This window comes from Sylvia atricapilla, chromosome 2, assembly GCF_009819655.1.
Source record: "Sylvia atricapilla isolate bSylAtr1 chromosome 2, bSylAtr1.pri, whole genome shotgun sequence".
Taxonomy (NCBI): domain Eukaryota; kingdom Metazoa; phylum Chordata; class Aves; order Passeriformes; family Sylviidae; genus Sylvia; species Sylvia atricapilla.
Window position 1 is genome coordinate 11231216 of NC_089141.1, and position 12790 is coordinate 11244005.

At 41.9% G+C, this 12790-nt stretch overlaps 1 protein-coding gene across 1 annotated transcript in view; it reads left to right on the forward strand.

The window, feature by feature from the left end:
• Positions 1-12351, forward strand: part of EPHA3 (EPH receptor A3) — a 168678-nt gene extending 156327 nt beyond the window's left edge. Inside the window, 2 exon segments of the mRNA XM_066340812.1 lie at positions 9277-9432; positions 10782-12351. Coding sequence (XP_066196909.1) covers positions 9277-9432; positions 10782-10887 — 262 coding nt within the window. The 3' untranslated portion in view covers positions 10888-12351.
• Positions 12352-12790: the final 439 nt, after the last annotated feature.

Below are 12790 nucleotides of genomic sequence, written 5' to 3' on the forward strand. Positions count from 1 at the left end.
TTCCTTCCTTCCTTCCTTCCTTCCTTCCTTCCTTCCTCCCTTCCTTCCCTCCCCTCCCTTCCTCCCTCCCTTCCTCCCTCCCTTCCTCCCTTCCTTCCTTCCTTCCTTCCTTCCTTCCTTCCTTCCTTCCTCCCTTCCGTTCCTTCCTTCCTTCCTTCCTTCCTTCCTTCCTTCCTTCCTTCCTTCCTTCCTTCCTTCCTTCCTTCCTTCCTTCCTTCCTTCCTTCCTTCCTTCCTTCCTTCCTTCCTTCCTTCCTGCCTCCCTCCCTCCCTCCCTCCCTTCCTCCCTTCCTCCCTTCCTCCCTTCCTCCCTTCCCTCCTCCCTTCCCTCCTCCCTTCCCTCCTCCCTCCCTCCTTCCCTCCCTCCCAGTTACCCTTCACACCACATCCCTGCATGTTCCCAGGCAGTGCAGCATCTCCCTTTCTGCAGCTCCTCACTCACTCCCTGCTGTCAGGCAGGGCACTGCGGGATCCCAATTCCTTCCCTCTCTGAAGGAGCTTTTTGCACGTTCAGGGAATGTGTGATCCATGATCTCTCCATCTCACACTGTCGGTGTCTGCAGGCCAGACCAGGCTGTCCTTCCACACAACCACATAAAAACACAAGTGAGGGGTGCTGGGCAGTCCTGTGCCATGTAACCACTGTCAAAGCAGACTGATCTCAAACCTTAGACTGATCTCAAACCTTAGACACGGCTGGAAATCTGCAGCCAGCTCCACAGCCACAGAGAGGTGCTGGTGGCAGCTGACAGCCCCGGGTGCTGGTGGCCAGGGACTGAGCCTGGAGGCTCAGCACAGCTTTGTGACAGAGAAAAATGAGACATAAAAACGAGAAGTGAGACTGAACACGGGGCGGGGCCTCGCCCTGGCCTTGTGTGAGGGGTATGGAACTGGCGCCGAGGGCTGAGAGTCAGGGCAGCTCCTGGAGAAGGGGACACAGCGGGATCCTGCTCCTCTGCTGTCAGCATCCAGACAGGACAGACATCACTGCAGGGGAAAGCTGCCAGGGCCTCAGCCCCGAGGGCTCAGGGATTCCTTTGGGAATCTCCTCAAGTGCCTGCTCTCAGTCATTATTTGAGGCCGCAGCACTCCCACACCCCTCTGCTCCTCCCCATAAGAAGAGATTAATCTAGGCTGCAGAGGTCCCAGCTCTCTTTTAGCTGTGTCTGTGCTGCTACTGGAGGAATGCTAAAGCTTGATGCCCACCATATGCTTGTAGGTGTTCAGAATATACTCGGTCAGGGGAAAACGTTTAACCCGACGACGTCGGCTGCAGATGCAAAACTTGTCTCCTCTTACAGATTTTAGAGCTGATGTTTGTTTAAAATAGTCAGAGCACTGTTATATCCTATTTAAAAGGCATATTTCTGGAGGTGCATAGGATATCCCTGTCCTCTGGGTGCTGGTTGCTGTTAACTCACCTCCACTGGAGGATGTGCTTGGCTGAACATCTGATTCCAGCCCAGAGCCCAGGCACGTTTTGCACTAATACCTCACAGAAGAGGAGTCAAAACCTTCAATTCTCTCTTGCCTTTAAAGTTTTCTATCCCTTCAGGCCACTCCATGGTATCTAATAATTTCCTGATACCCGAGGGAATGTTTTTATCCTTATTGATCATCGCTCTGCAGATCGCTCTATGTGCCTTTGAACCTTACACGGACAAAAGGTTTTTGTGGCCTCAGCACAGCAAATGTTTCATAATACCTTTCCTGGTGTTGTGTTTCATCTCAGCTTCACGTGAAAAATCCATTTCTATTCATTGTAAAGTATGGAGTAGGGCTGATTTCTTTCTTACCTGTCAAAATTGACTTTTTAATCAGGTGGCCACCTTGAGCTCTTGCTAATAAGACCTGCACTGGTTTTGGACACATGGGTTTTGTGTGCCCTAGGCTGCCTGGAGTTAAGCAGCTCTGTAAGGGACTGTAGGAACAGAACTCTGTACAAGCCACGCGGTTTTCTAAAGCACAGTCTCATGATATTTTTATTTGATTTATGTCATGCTGTTCTTTCCTGTTTTCTGAACACGATGTTCATTTTTCTAACAGAGTCTTTAGATTGTTTGGATATCTTTAGGGTGGAAGTGAGTTCATCGTTCTTCCAGTTTTGATCAATTTCATTATTTTTCCTCTTGAGCTTATTTTTTTTTTTCAGTCCACTGTGTATTACTTCACATTTGTGAGCATTTCATACAGATACAAAGCAGATGGAAACTTTTCTCGGCTTGGGGTGGGGAGTCAGAATCACTTCACCCACCTGCAAGCAAGTTGGTGAGGCTGAAATGGCTCTTTAGCTGTTGTTTCATTTGTGTGGGAAAAAAAATGTAACTTGAGTCATGCAACTGAAAGTACTTTGTGTACCCTACAAATCTGAAATGGACTTGTGAAAATTTTCTTACCCATTTCACTTTTTTCACTGATTTATATTTATGATTTTTTTTCTTACTTAAATTTCTGATTCTGAATTTATAGACATATTTAAGTATACATATCTGTATTTACAATGTATATTACCATTTTATGTATATGAATCTTACTCTTACATGGCCATTTGAAAAAAACATATTTAAAACATAGTGCGTCATGTAATATATTTAAAGCATTTATGTGTCCCAAAGCTGCCGTACTATAGTGTGATCTTGAGGTATAAGGGTTGTGACACAGGATTCAGGCAGCTCAAAAGTTGTGGCAGCTTTCTCATATTTGCTGTGTGTGTTCACATCCGTGATGTAGGGGTAATTTAGTCTTCATGACCCTATGAAACAGGAATAGCTGAGTTAATACACAGCCCCCACTTGAAAGAAAATGGAAATTTGTTTCTAATTCCAACACATGACTCCTAGAAATTCTGAATTTCTGCCAGGCCTCTGATTGATTACAAAACTGATCTAGAATCTGCACCAAAAAATCCCAGCCTGCTTCTGTGTTTGCTTTTGGTAGAGTGAAAGTCGGTGTCAGGTATTGCTGTTGTTGTTTTTCTATATTGCAAGCACATATTTAGGAGGAGAGGAATTAATTTATTGCAAGGAAGGGGAGAAGAACACCTGAGAGTTCAGGATATTTCAGATAAATCATAACTGAAATTCTTTTCATACTGCCCAGAAAATTTAGGGGATGAGGATCAGTTATTCTTCCTGATGAAAAAAACATGTATGAAGAATTAATTTCTCATACATTCTTTTACATGATAGCAAGTTGTTTGCAACCCTGCCTTGATTTACTTAAATTTGATGTGTTGTTTGAATTACCCTGGCTTGGGTAATTTCCTTGAGCAGTCTTTGGAAGAGCTGTTGTTTGTGAGAAATTGTCTGCAAGGGTTCACTGCTAAACACATTTCACTTTGTTGTCTCTCGTTGTGCTGCCCTCACTGGTGACATCCAGGGGCAGTGCTTGCAATTTAAAATTTGATGTTTGCTCCTCACAAAGTTTATTTCCATTTAAAATCCGACAATTCGGTGGAAACACTACATTCTGGCTTGGTAGGGTTTTTATGACAATCAAACTTAAAAGGAGCACTGAGCTGGGCAAATGAAAAATTCAGACTTGCTCCTTTTTTGCAGCATAATTCAAGCCCTGTTCTTACAAAAATATTTGCAATGAAATTACTGTTTAGATTGGCTGAACACTTTGTTGAGAAGTCCTTTTTTTTTTTTTTTTTTTTTTTTCCATTCATGTCAGAAGGCTTCAGACACTTGATATATATTGCTGACCTGCTGTAATATTGTTTGTTTGCTTGTCCCTGTTAAGAACTTCCAGGGTGGAAGAGAGGAGGAGATTTCAGTTTTCTTTGGACATTGTCAGGGTCTTAACAACGGGGTTTGAGTTTGACCAAATGCTGCATAGAGCAAGATTCTGGGTGGATTTTAAGCTTCAAAGTTTAAAATCCAGCAACAACATAATCTGCATCCTAAACCCAGACTGTTGGATCTAAAATAATTTAAATAATGTAAACTTAAGACTCCATCTCTCTCTCTCTCTGAAGCCTGCTAAACATAAAATAATGAATTTATGGAAGTGGGAGGAAAAAAGAAACTTAACTACAAATCACAAAATAGAATACAGAAAGTCTTACTGCTCAGTGTCTAAGCATAGTTTGGATTGTGCAGGGGGTGGACTGAGGAGGGGTTTTGGGAATTCATTCAGCCCTGTTTTTGCCTGATTTTGCCAGCAGTCATTATTGTTGAGCCTGGGGCAGGCAGGACTGGGCCATTGTCCCTCCAAAATGAGTGGCTGGAAGTGAGCTGGGGCTGGCTGTTAACAGAGGCAATAAAACATCTATTTGCACTTCCACACCTCTAATTCGCCTACACTCGGGCAGGAATTTACAGCGGGCTGTGTTGGCCCGGCCAAATTAAATATGAAATTATTTAATTATTCGATGGAAATAAATCAAATATTAATTTATTAATATGAATGAAATAGAAATGCAGCGGGTGACCTGATGGGGAGGGGAGGTTTTGCTGTTTATTGGGATTTTCAGGAGGTTTTTGTTCTGCTGCTTCTCACCTCCTGGAGTCCTTGTGAGTGGTGGTGGCAATTCCACACTGGGAATGATGGAAAGAGGTGACAAAAGTAGAAATTCACAGTAATGCCCAAGCTTTTTTATATATTTCTCATATATTTGTAACTTGGTAGATTGTTAATGCATGGCCATAGCTCCAATACTTTTCCTACCCTTTCCCCTTAGATTTTGGAGCAATAAGACCTTCTAAACACATCCCTGAACTATTGTTCAGGTTAATAAAGCATCTTTATTCCAAGTAGGGGACCTCCAATCGGAAGAGAACCCTTTGGACGAACCCTAAGGGCTTGACCCAGGGTTGGGTTTTTGGATGTACCTGTTAAATATCCTAATTAATTAACCCTATATAATCACAGAAATTTGGTTTTCTAGGTGTGCCCATCACCACTGGGACACCTGGAAGCTTCCAGACAAAGGTCTGCTTTTTACTTTACTGTTTTAACACTGATGCCAGGGGTTTTTCTCTTCTGATTACAGGCAACAAGAGTGCAGCCAAAAGTGGAATCTAAAGGGAATCTCTCCACAGCAAATGGTAGATTTTAAACATTTTAAGAGCTTTATGAAGCATTTTTCTCTGTCTGTTCTGAGGAGCTTACAGACTGTCCTAACAATGATGAGTGGTTGGCACTGAGGGTCTGTCAGCCAGCTACACATCCCAGGAAATGGCCATGTGCCTGTATTTCCTTAAAAGCACAGCTTAAGCTGTGGTATGAGGGGGAAAAAATATAATTCAGCAATGTGCTGGGTTTTTTTTTTCCCTTTAGGGGTTTGGTGTTGGGAAAAAGTAAATGAAGGGGCATTGATACACCCAGGCATGTGATTTATTATCCTATCAAGATGCTGAAAAATAGAAGCACAGTGAAAATCATGCTCTGAGGGGCAGCTAAAGAAGTAGGGAAGACTGAAGGGTTGACCTTTGGGCCAGTTGAAATTTTGTTTGCTTATTATCCTAGTAGAAGCTATGGTAAGTTGGGTTGTTTTTTGGTTTTTTTTTGTGGAGGGTTTTCTGGCTCCAACAATGGAGCTAGAAAACAAGAAATTTTGTCTTTTAGAGAGGTGTACCAGTTTTGCAGCCTCAACTGCATTGTTTTTCCCTTTGGTTGCTTGTGCTGCCTCTCTTCATTTCTCCAGCTCTCCTTGCACTCCAAGGAGCAGCCCACAAGATGTGTATTTGGAAAATATGAAAACAACACATGAAGGCCCTTGGGAGAAGCAAATGTGCCCCCTTTAAGAGGTGAATTGTACTTCAGGGGCTAAATTACCAATTCTGCTAAGAGCATGTTAAAAATGGGCATGAAGAGTTGGAACACCAAAGATTTTTATCTTTAAGGTCCAGAGATAATCAAGTAAACTGAATAACTCCACTTCTCCTTGGCATGTCATTTATTTACTAGTTTTCTGTTGATACACATGTATGCATATGACTCTGATTGCTGGAGAAGATAAAACTGAAATTGGCTTTCTGTGCCACCTTGTTGGTTTTGGGGTTATTTTTCTCTTGAAATAAAATTCTTGTTAGACCTGAATTCTGTGCTTCAGCTCACCATAATCATAAACCCCATTGGATTTGTGTTCCAACCAGGCTCATAGGGAGCAATTTCACTTTACAAAATCAGCTTTTAATTACCTAAAATTTGCCACAGGAAATTACTTTATGTTTTTTGTGGGGTTTTTAAAAATGCTTTCCTCTTTAAAAGAAATGGACTGTGGAAAAGAAAGTCTAGATTTAAAAAACTGAAGGCTGGTTGAGGTGTTTGGAGGAATGGATGGAAAGAGAGAGGCTCCTATAGTACAAAGTCTGGGATTGTGTGTGCACAGCTCCTCTGTGTATTTGCAGAAGTGGCAGGACATTTTCATTTTCTGTGTCTCAATTCCTGGATTTTACAAGTTAATTTGTCTTTTTTTTTTTTTTGCTCCCCAGACAGCAGCCAACCAGAGATGAGATTTTCATGCTGTATTGGGAAGGGTTCTAATGATGTTTTCTCTGTGTCTTTTTGTTAGTGCAGCAAAATTTTCCCTGTGTTGTGACAAAAAGCTGTGCTAATGACAATACACCATAGTTCTCCTCTCTGCAGATGGCTCAAAGGTTAATTCCAACTGTTAAAGTAATGGACACATCCAGAGAAAGCTTCCAGCCACAGGATGTTTTGTAACTGGCATCTCACTGTTCAGTTTGTCTCTCCAAACAGTCTTGCTGATTTGGGTTTTTTTTCCAGGGCACCACATGTCAGTAAATACAACTTTGTAGGTGTAATAAACACAACAGTCACGGTGAACAGGATAGAAAATCTTTCCATGACTGTCAGAAGATGATCTGAGAAGGGTGTGTCATAGTTAGTCAAAGCAACAAAGTAAAAGGAGGTAAAAAAAAAAAAAAAAAAAAAAAAAAAGAAAAAAAAAAAAAAGACAAGAAAAGATGGAGAGAAATGTTCTCTTTCACTTCCCCTGAGCAAACATGTAATTTCCATGATTTCTTTTTAATGACTCTCTTCTGAAAGTGGTAGGTACTGATTTATGAAAAGCTGTAAAAGATCAGGTGGAGCCCTGCAGGACGTCGTTTACAGCTGCACGGACTGCAGCCCGTCTAATTTGTCTGCTAAAGCGTGAGCTCATGGCGCACATCACCCAGACCATAAATTTCATGTTCAGCCCTTCTGTCTGGGGGCTGGGTCAGGGGGAAACAAACCTGCCAGGGTGTGCAGATGCTCTGCAAGCCCAGCTTTCCCCTGATGCACACGAGGAGACATCGCAGGCTCTTCGCAGCGAGGAGAATTCCTGCCCGTTGATAAACAGTCCAGATGTCCTCTCTGAGGAGGAAAGTAACTAATTTTTGTTTGGAATCCTGTGAGAAGAAAAATGATACTTTACAGAGCTGGTTACTCTGAGGTCATTTGCATTGAAATTAGGTCATATTTTTTGTCATGATGATACTTTGATCCAAGTAATAAACATAAAGGCTCTTTTGGGCCATTCTAATACCTAATCCTAGAGACCTGTTCTATTTCAACTTGTTTATACTTTTTTTTTCATTAGTGATTCTTGAGTCAGACCTTGTTTTATGAGGCTTAAGTTAAAAAGGCATATTAGGCTGGGAAAAAGAAAAAAAATGTGCTTTATCACTAAGAACAGTTCATAAATACTCTTAATTAATATCTTGAGATTCCAGACACTATACCCAGAAAACTATAAATAAAAAACATTGGCTCTTCACGGGACAAACAGTAGTCAGTGAAATTCAGGGCTTACAGCTACTGATTAAAATTATCTTGGACCCAATTGTCAAACTGAGCCTTTAAAGCTGGGTGTCATGTAGGTATCTACAATTTGGTTTGGCCATGACAACAGTACATGAAGTGAGCTGCTGTTCTGAGGACAGAGCAGGTTTCTGGTGTCCTCTGTTGCTTTTCTTTCCATGGGTGGCTGTTCCCAGCATGTGAAGTCCAGGGTTGGTGTCAGTGAACACAGTCCTGGCTGGGCTCTGGAGGGAAGGTAGCCTCTGGGACCTGGTGAAAACTGATTGTGTGTGTTTGGAGTTAAGATTTTCAAGCATCCGAGTAGCTCTTTAATTATGCCCTGCATTCCCAGAAGGAAAAAAATACTGTGATAACTTTCTGAGCCTGAAAGAAATCAGCTGATTGTTAACAATCAGGAAAATGTCAGAAGTTAAAGAAGTTTAGGATGTGGCCAATACCAAAAATCATTGTTCTTTTCTTCAAAAGGGAAAGTCTTGATGTAACTTATGTAACTGGTGTGGTATCTCCTGGTTCCAGGGCACGTCAGTTGCACTGCAAGGATGTGCTGTTGTAGTGCTGCTGATTTTGATGAAATTTGAGACATATTGAAATTGAAAAGGATTTGGATTTTCTAGGCTTCCTATGAGGTTAAAATTACTATGTTTAATATGTGGTTCTCTTGGTGCCTTTAAAATCTCCTCCTATTTGTGTTTGTTCCAGCAATGAACAGAGATGACTTGGGTTTGAAGAGAGTGTTTTACAGCTCAGATCAGTTCTCCAGTTCCGGTGGCTGTCACTTACCTGTTACACTGTGTAATCATTGCCTTTAAATTATGCTGTCAGTCCAGCCACCTCTCATTTTCACTGCTTTCAGTGACAAAAGTCACTTCAAATGGGTTCAGCAGCAGTAGTCAGACTCCTGTGCAGGTTACTAGAGGGGAAAGAATTATGGGGCAGAAAATAGACTGTGAAGTTGCAGAGATAACTGCTTTGAACATTCTCTAGTTCAGTCTCAGGTGCAGCAGAGCTGAGAACATGCTTGGCTTTAAGCCTGCAATAATACAATAAAAATAAGGGACTTTGCTTATTGTTGAAGCTTCTGACTTACTAGCAGCATTTAGGATTTGTCAGTGAGTCACAATATTCTGAGCATTTGATATGACCAAATTCTACCAGCACACTCAGCTTGGAGCCTGGAGTGTGCATCATCTCTGTGATGTTTGAGACTAGGTGGATCACATAAATATAACCTAATTTAGTCTTTGCACATTAAATTGTGAGGTAACATCCACTTTGTGAATGCTGCAGTGATTTAAACACGGGCCTGGGAAGCTGGTGCTCTTCAGCAGAATGATTCCACAGTATTTGCCAGAGCTGCCAGCACCAGCCCCGTGGTGGCCGCAGCAGCTGAGAACTCACAGCAAAGCCACATCCAGCCTGGATGCTCCTGCCACTGCCAGGTTTAAGTACAAACTAAATCTGTATTTCTCCCTGTTCTCTAAACTTCGTTGTTCTTTTATTTCAGGCCATCGAATCTCCTCCTGGACCAAAGCAACATTGACATTTCAGCCTTCCGCAGCACGGGTGATTGGCTCAATGGTTTTCGGACAGGGCAGTGCAAGGACATCTTCACGGGGGTGGAGTACAGCTCCTGTGACACCATAGCCAAGATTTCCACAGAGTAAGTTGTAGTCTGCTCTGGGTTTTCATCACAGCTACAAGTTCAACCAAAAGCAGGAAGGTAGCACTTTTATACGGCGCTTCCGATTCTTAGCCAAAATTTTCCTACATTTAAAGAGGCAAATGGGAATTATTTGTTGTAGTTAAAGTAGCCATGAAGGGAATCTATGTCTGGTTACTGTGTGAAGACCATGATTCCCCACCTTTTTCTCACTAAATCAAGGGAAGTCCCTATTTCTTACAAGACAGTAACACTGTGCATCATTTGGTACACTAGCCTCACTTCCTTTTGCTGAAGTTTCTCTGTTGATCCCTTAAATTCTCTGTTTTGTATGGGAGTTTCTCTACAGCTGGCATGTTGCCAATCATTCCCTTTATTACCCATCCCATATTCCACCAAACCAGTTGAGGGTGCAAATTCTTTGTAGCTGTTTTCCTCCTCCATGCTAATAATTACTTAGGGACTGAACTCCCTCCTGCTATGCTTGGAAGTGAGCAAATTGCAAGTTTATGGCATTCTAAATGCAATCCATCTTTGTTCTAGTGACAAGAGTAGGGTAATGTTCTTTCTGCACCTGAAAAGGCATCAAGTACAGTTAAAAATTTAATGCCAAAAGAAATCTTAACTCCCAGTCGGGTTGGCTGGATACACAAGTTATGGAGAAGTAGGCAGCAGCTGTGCTACCAACAATTAAACACATCAATGCCATTAATTAGTGTATTATTGCCTCTATAAAAAGGGTGCTAATGGCTTTTTGTAACAATTACCCTTTGGGGACAATGCAGAAATCCTCTAGGAATGCCCAATTTCCTGTGAGCCCCTGGTTAATTAGCCCTTCACAGGTGTTAAATCACCTCTGTGCTGCACAAGGAACAATGAGGCTGGAGATCCGGGGCAAACCAGAGGAGACACTGGAAGCTTGGCCATGGGCTCCTTCAGCTCAGTGCTGATAGCAGAGTTCAGAGCACCATTCAGAGGAAAATGGAAAAGCCATCAGATTAGTGAGGGGATGGAGGTGTTAGAGAGGCTCAGCTGATGTAGCAGTAACCGCCTTACCCCAAAATCTCAGTGCTTGCATCACTGGAGAACAGTTTCATTGCCTTTTCTTCCAAGTAAATAAACACCACGAGGCTAAATGAGCTTTCACTCTATTTTTTTGCAGCCCCCTTGTGTTTTCAGAGAGTAGCTCTCAGTGTTTTTTTGCACCAGGGCTTGTGTTTCAGCAATATCCCTGTACCTGGAGGCTCCTGCAGTGCAGCAGTGTGAGAGAGGCAGGTTCACTGCTGTTTACTGAGATCAGTGCTGTGAAGCTCAGTGTCCTCACTTACACACCTTCTCTTTTTTCCCAGTGACATGAAGAAAGTTGGCGTTACAGTGGTGGGCCCTCAGAAGAAGATTGTCAGCAGTATCAAAGCTCTAGAAACTCATACAAAGAACAGCCCTGTTCCTGTGTAAGGTACCAAAATGATGTTGCTCAGGAGAGGAAAAAAAGAAAAGGAGAAAAGTTGCATTGCAGGTCAAAAGTGGTGGCTGAAAAATGGCAGAATTTAAAGGAGTTCTTCGCAACATCTTTGGAAACGCAATGGTTGAGATTTCAAACCCACAAGACACTCAAATACTGAGTATAAATGCCTTAAAAATAGGAGCAAACTTGTTTTCTATCTGTTAATCCTAAAGGGTGGGTGCTCTTGACTGACTGTTAAAGCAGATAGTAAATATCAAAAGAAAAAAAAAATATGTGAAAAATCCTTCCAAGTAAAAACCAGTGCTACTAAAACCTAGAGCCATTTGAATATTAAGTGACTGAATAACAGAAAAAAACATGGACATAAAAGCTGTGTATTTGATCTATACAGCAAACAAGAAGAAAGAAAGACTTGCAGTATTTTTATACAGAAGAGATCTGTAACAGGTATTTTATTTCTTTAAAAACAAGGAAAATAGAGGACTATACCTCACAACCTGTCTGGCCATATATACTATAATGTCATTGTAACATGCTATTTCAACTTCAGGAAGGAACAGAAATAAAGTTTGTAGTGACTTTGAGTCAGTTGACAAAAGATTTTCACCATTATGTTAGCTTCCCTAACTGTGTTCATTTAAATAGTAACAAGTCTTAATTTTTACAAGGCTTATTTATTTTCTTGGTTGTTTTTTTTTTTTTTCTCCATTATTGTTTATATTTATGCTTAAATACCTTAACCTGGCTGTATTATTGCCAAGTGCCAAATGTTATCCAAACTTCATTGGTTCAGCCTGAAAAACTGTCTGAGGGTTAGCTACTAGCTGACTTTACACTCATAGCATTGCGCATGAAATACAGATGGAAAGAAAGGTGGTCTTTTTTCCAGCACCGACACTATGAAAAGCATCTGGGCTTTTTTTTTTTTATTTTGAAATGAGATTTCTTCCATTTGCTGTGAGTGGTATTTTCAACCAGGCTGGGGTTTTGGCAGTGGTGTGTGCATCAATCTTTATATCAGTATCTGCCCCAAACAGCACATCCCATTTCCTTCCCCAAGGCTGCTTTCCTGGCATGATGAGGAGCCCTATTCTTGGGTGGTGTTCAGGTGAGAGATCTGCCAAGAAAATATAAAAGGGAGACAGGGTTGTTGCATCCTGCTTTAACTGATGATGCTTTTTGAGTTCCCTGGGAAGTGACCCTTGTTTAAAAGGATGACTTAAGCTGTGAGGTGAGGCTTTGGTGTGGAAGTTTACATGTGCCTGAATTAGAAACGCCCTTGTAGAGCCACTGTCATCCTGTAGGGGACCTGAATTTTTGGCACAGCTTCTGTGGGTACCCGTTCCTTGAAAGAAAGCAGAAGGGAGCCCAAGTCTAGGAGAGCATTCACATCTCCCACTGGAAAAAGGAGACAGGAAGGTGGATTTTGAGGATCCTCCACCATTTTCAGCATCTTCCAAAGAGCTCCCCAACTCCTAAGTTTTTTTTCTCTGGAGCACATCAGTCCCAGTTCCAAGCAGACATGAGTCTTAGCTCTGAAAATAAGTGGTTTAAAACAGTGTGAGCCACTTCTTGTGCTTCTTCACACTCTTCACACACACAGACATCAAACCATTCTGCTTCCCAGCCTGACATTCTGGAATCTAGACCTGATTCTGATGAATCCCTAGAAGTCCAAGACTGTGTGAGAGGCAGCTGAAGAAGTGGCACACTGTGTTTTCTCTTTGCCTGAAAAAGCAGGTAACCAGTTATGCTTTCTTCTGTTGGCTTGGGTTTTGAAGGTATATTAAGTGGGGAAAAAATCAGTTTCTAGGGTTTGTGGGGCCGAAACTGTTCGGCATGGATGCAGGACTTACAAAATGTCCAGGCACATTTATCACATATTGCTGAAGA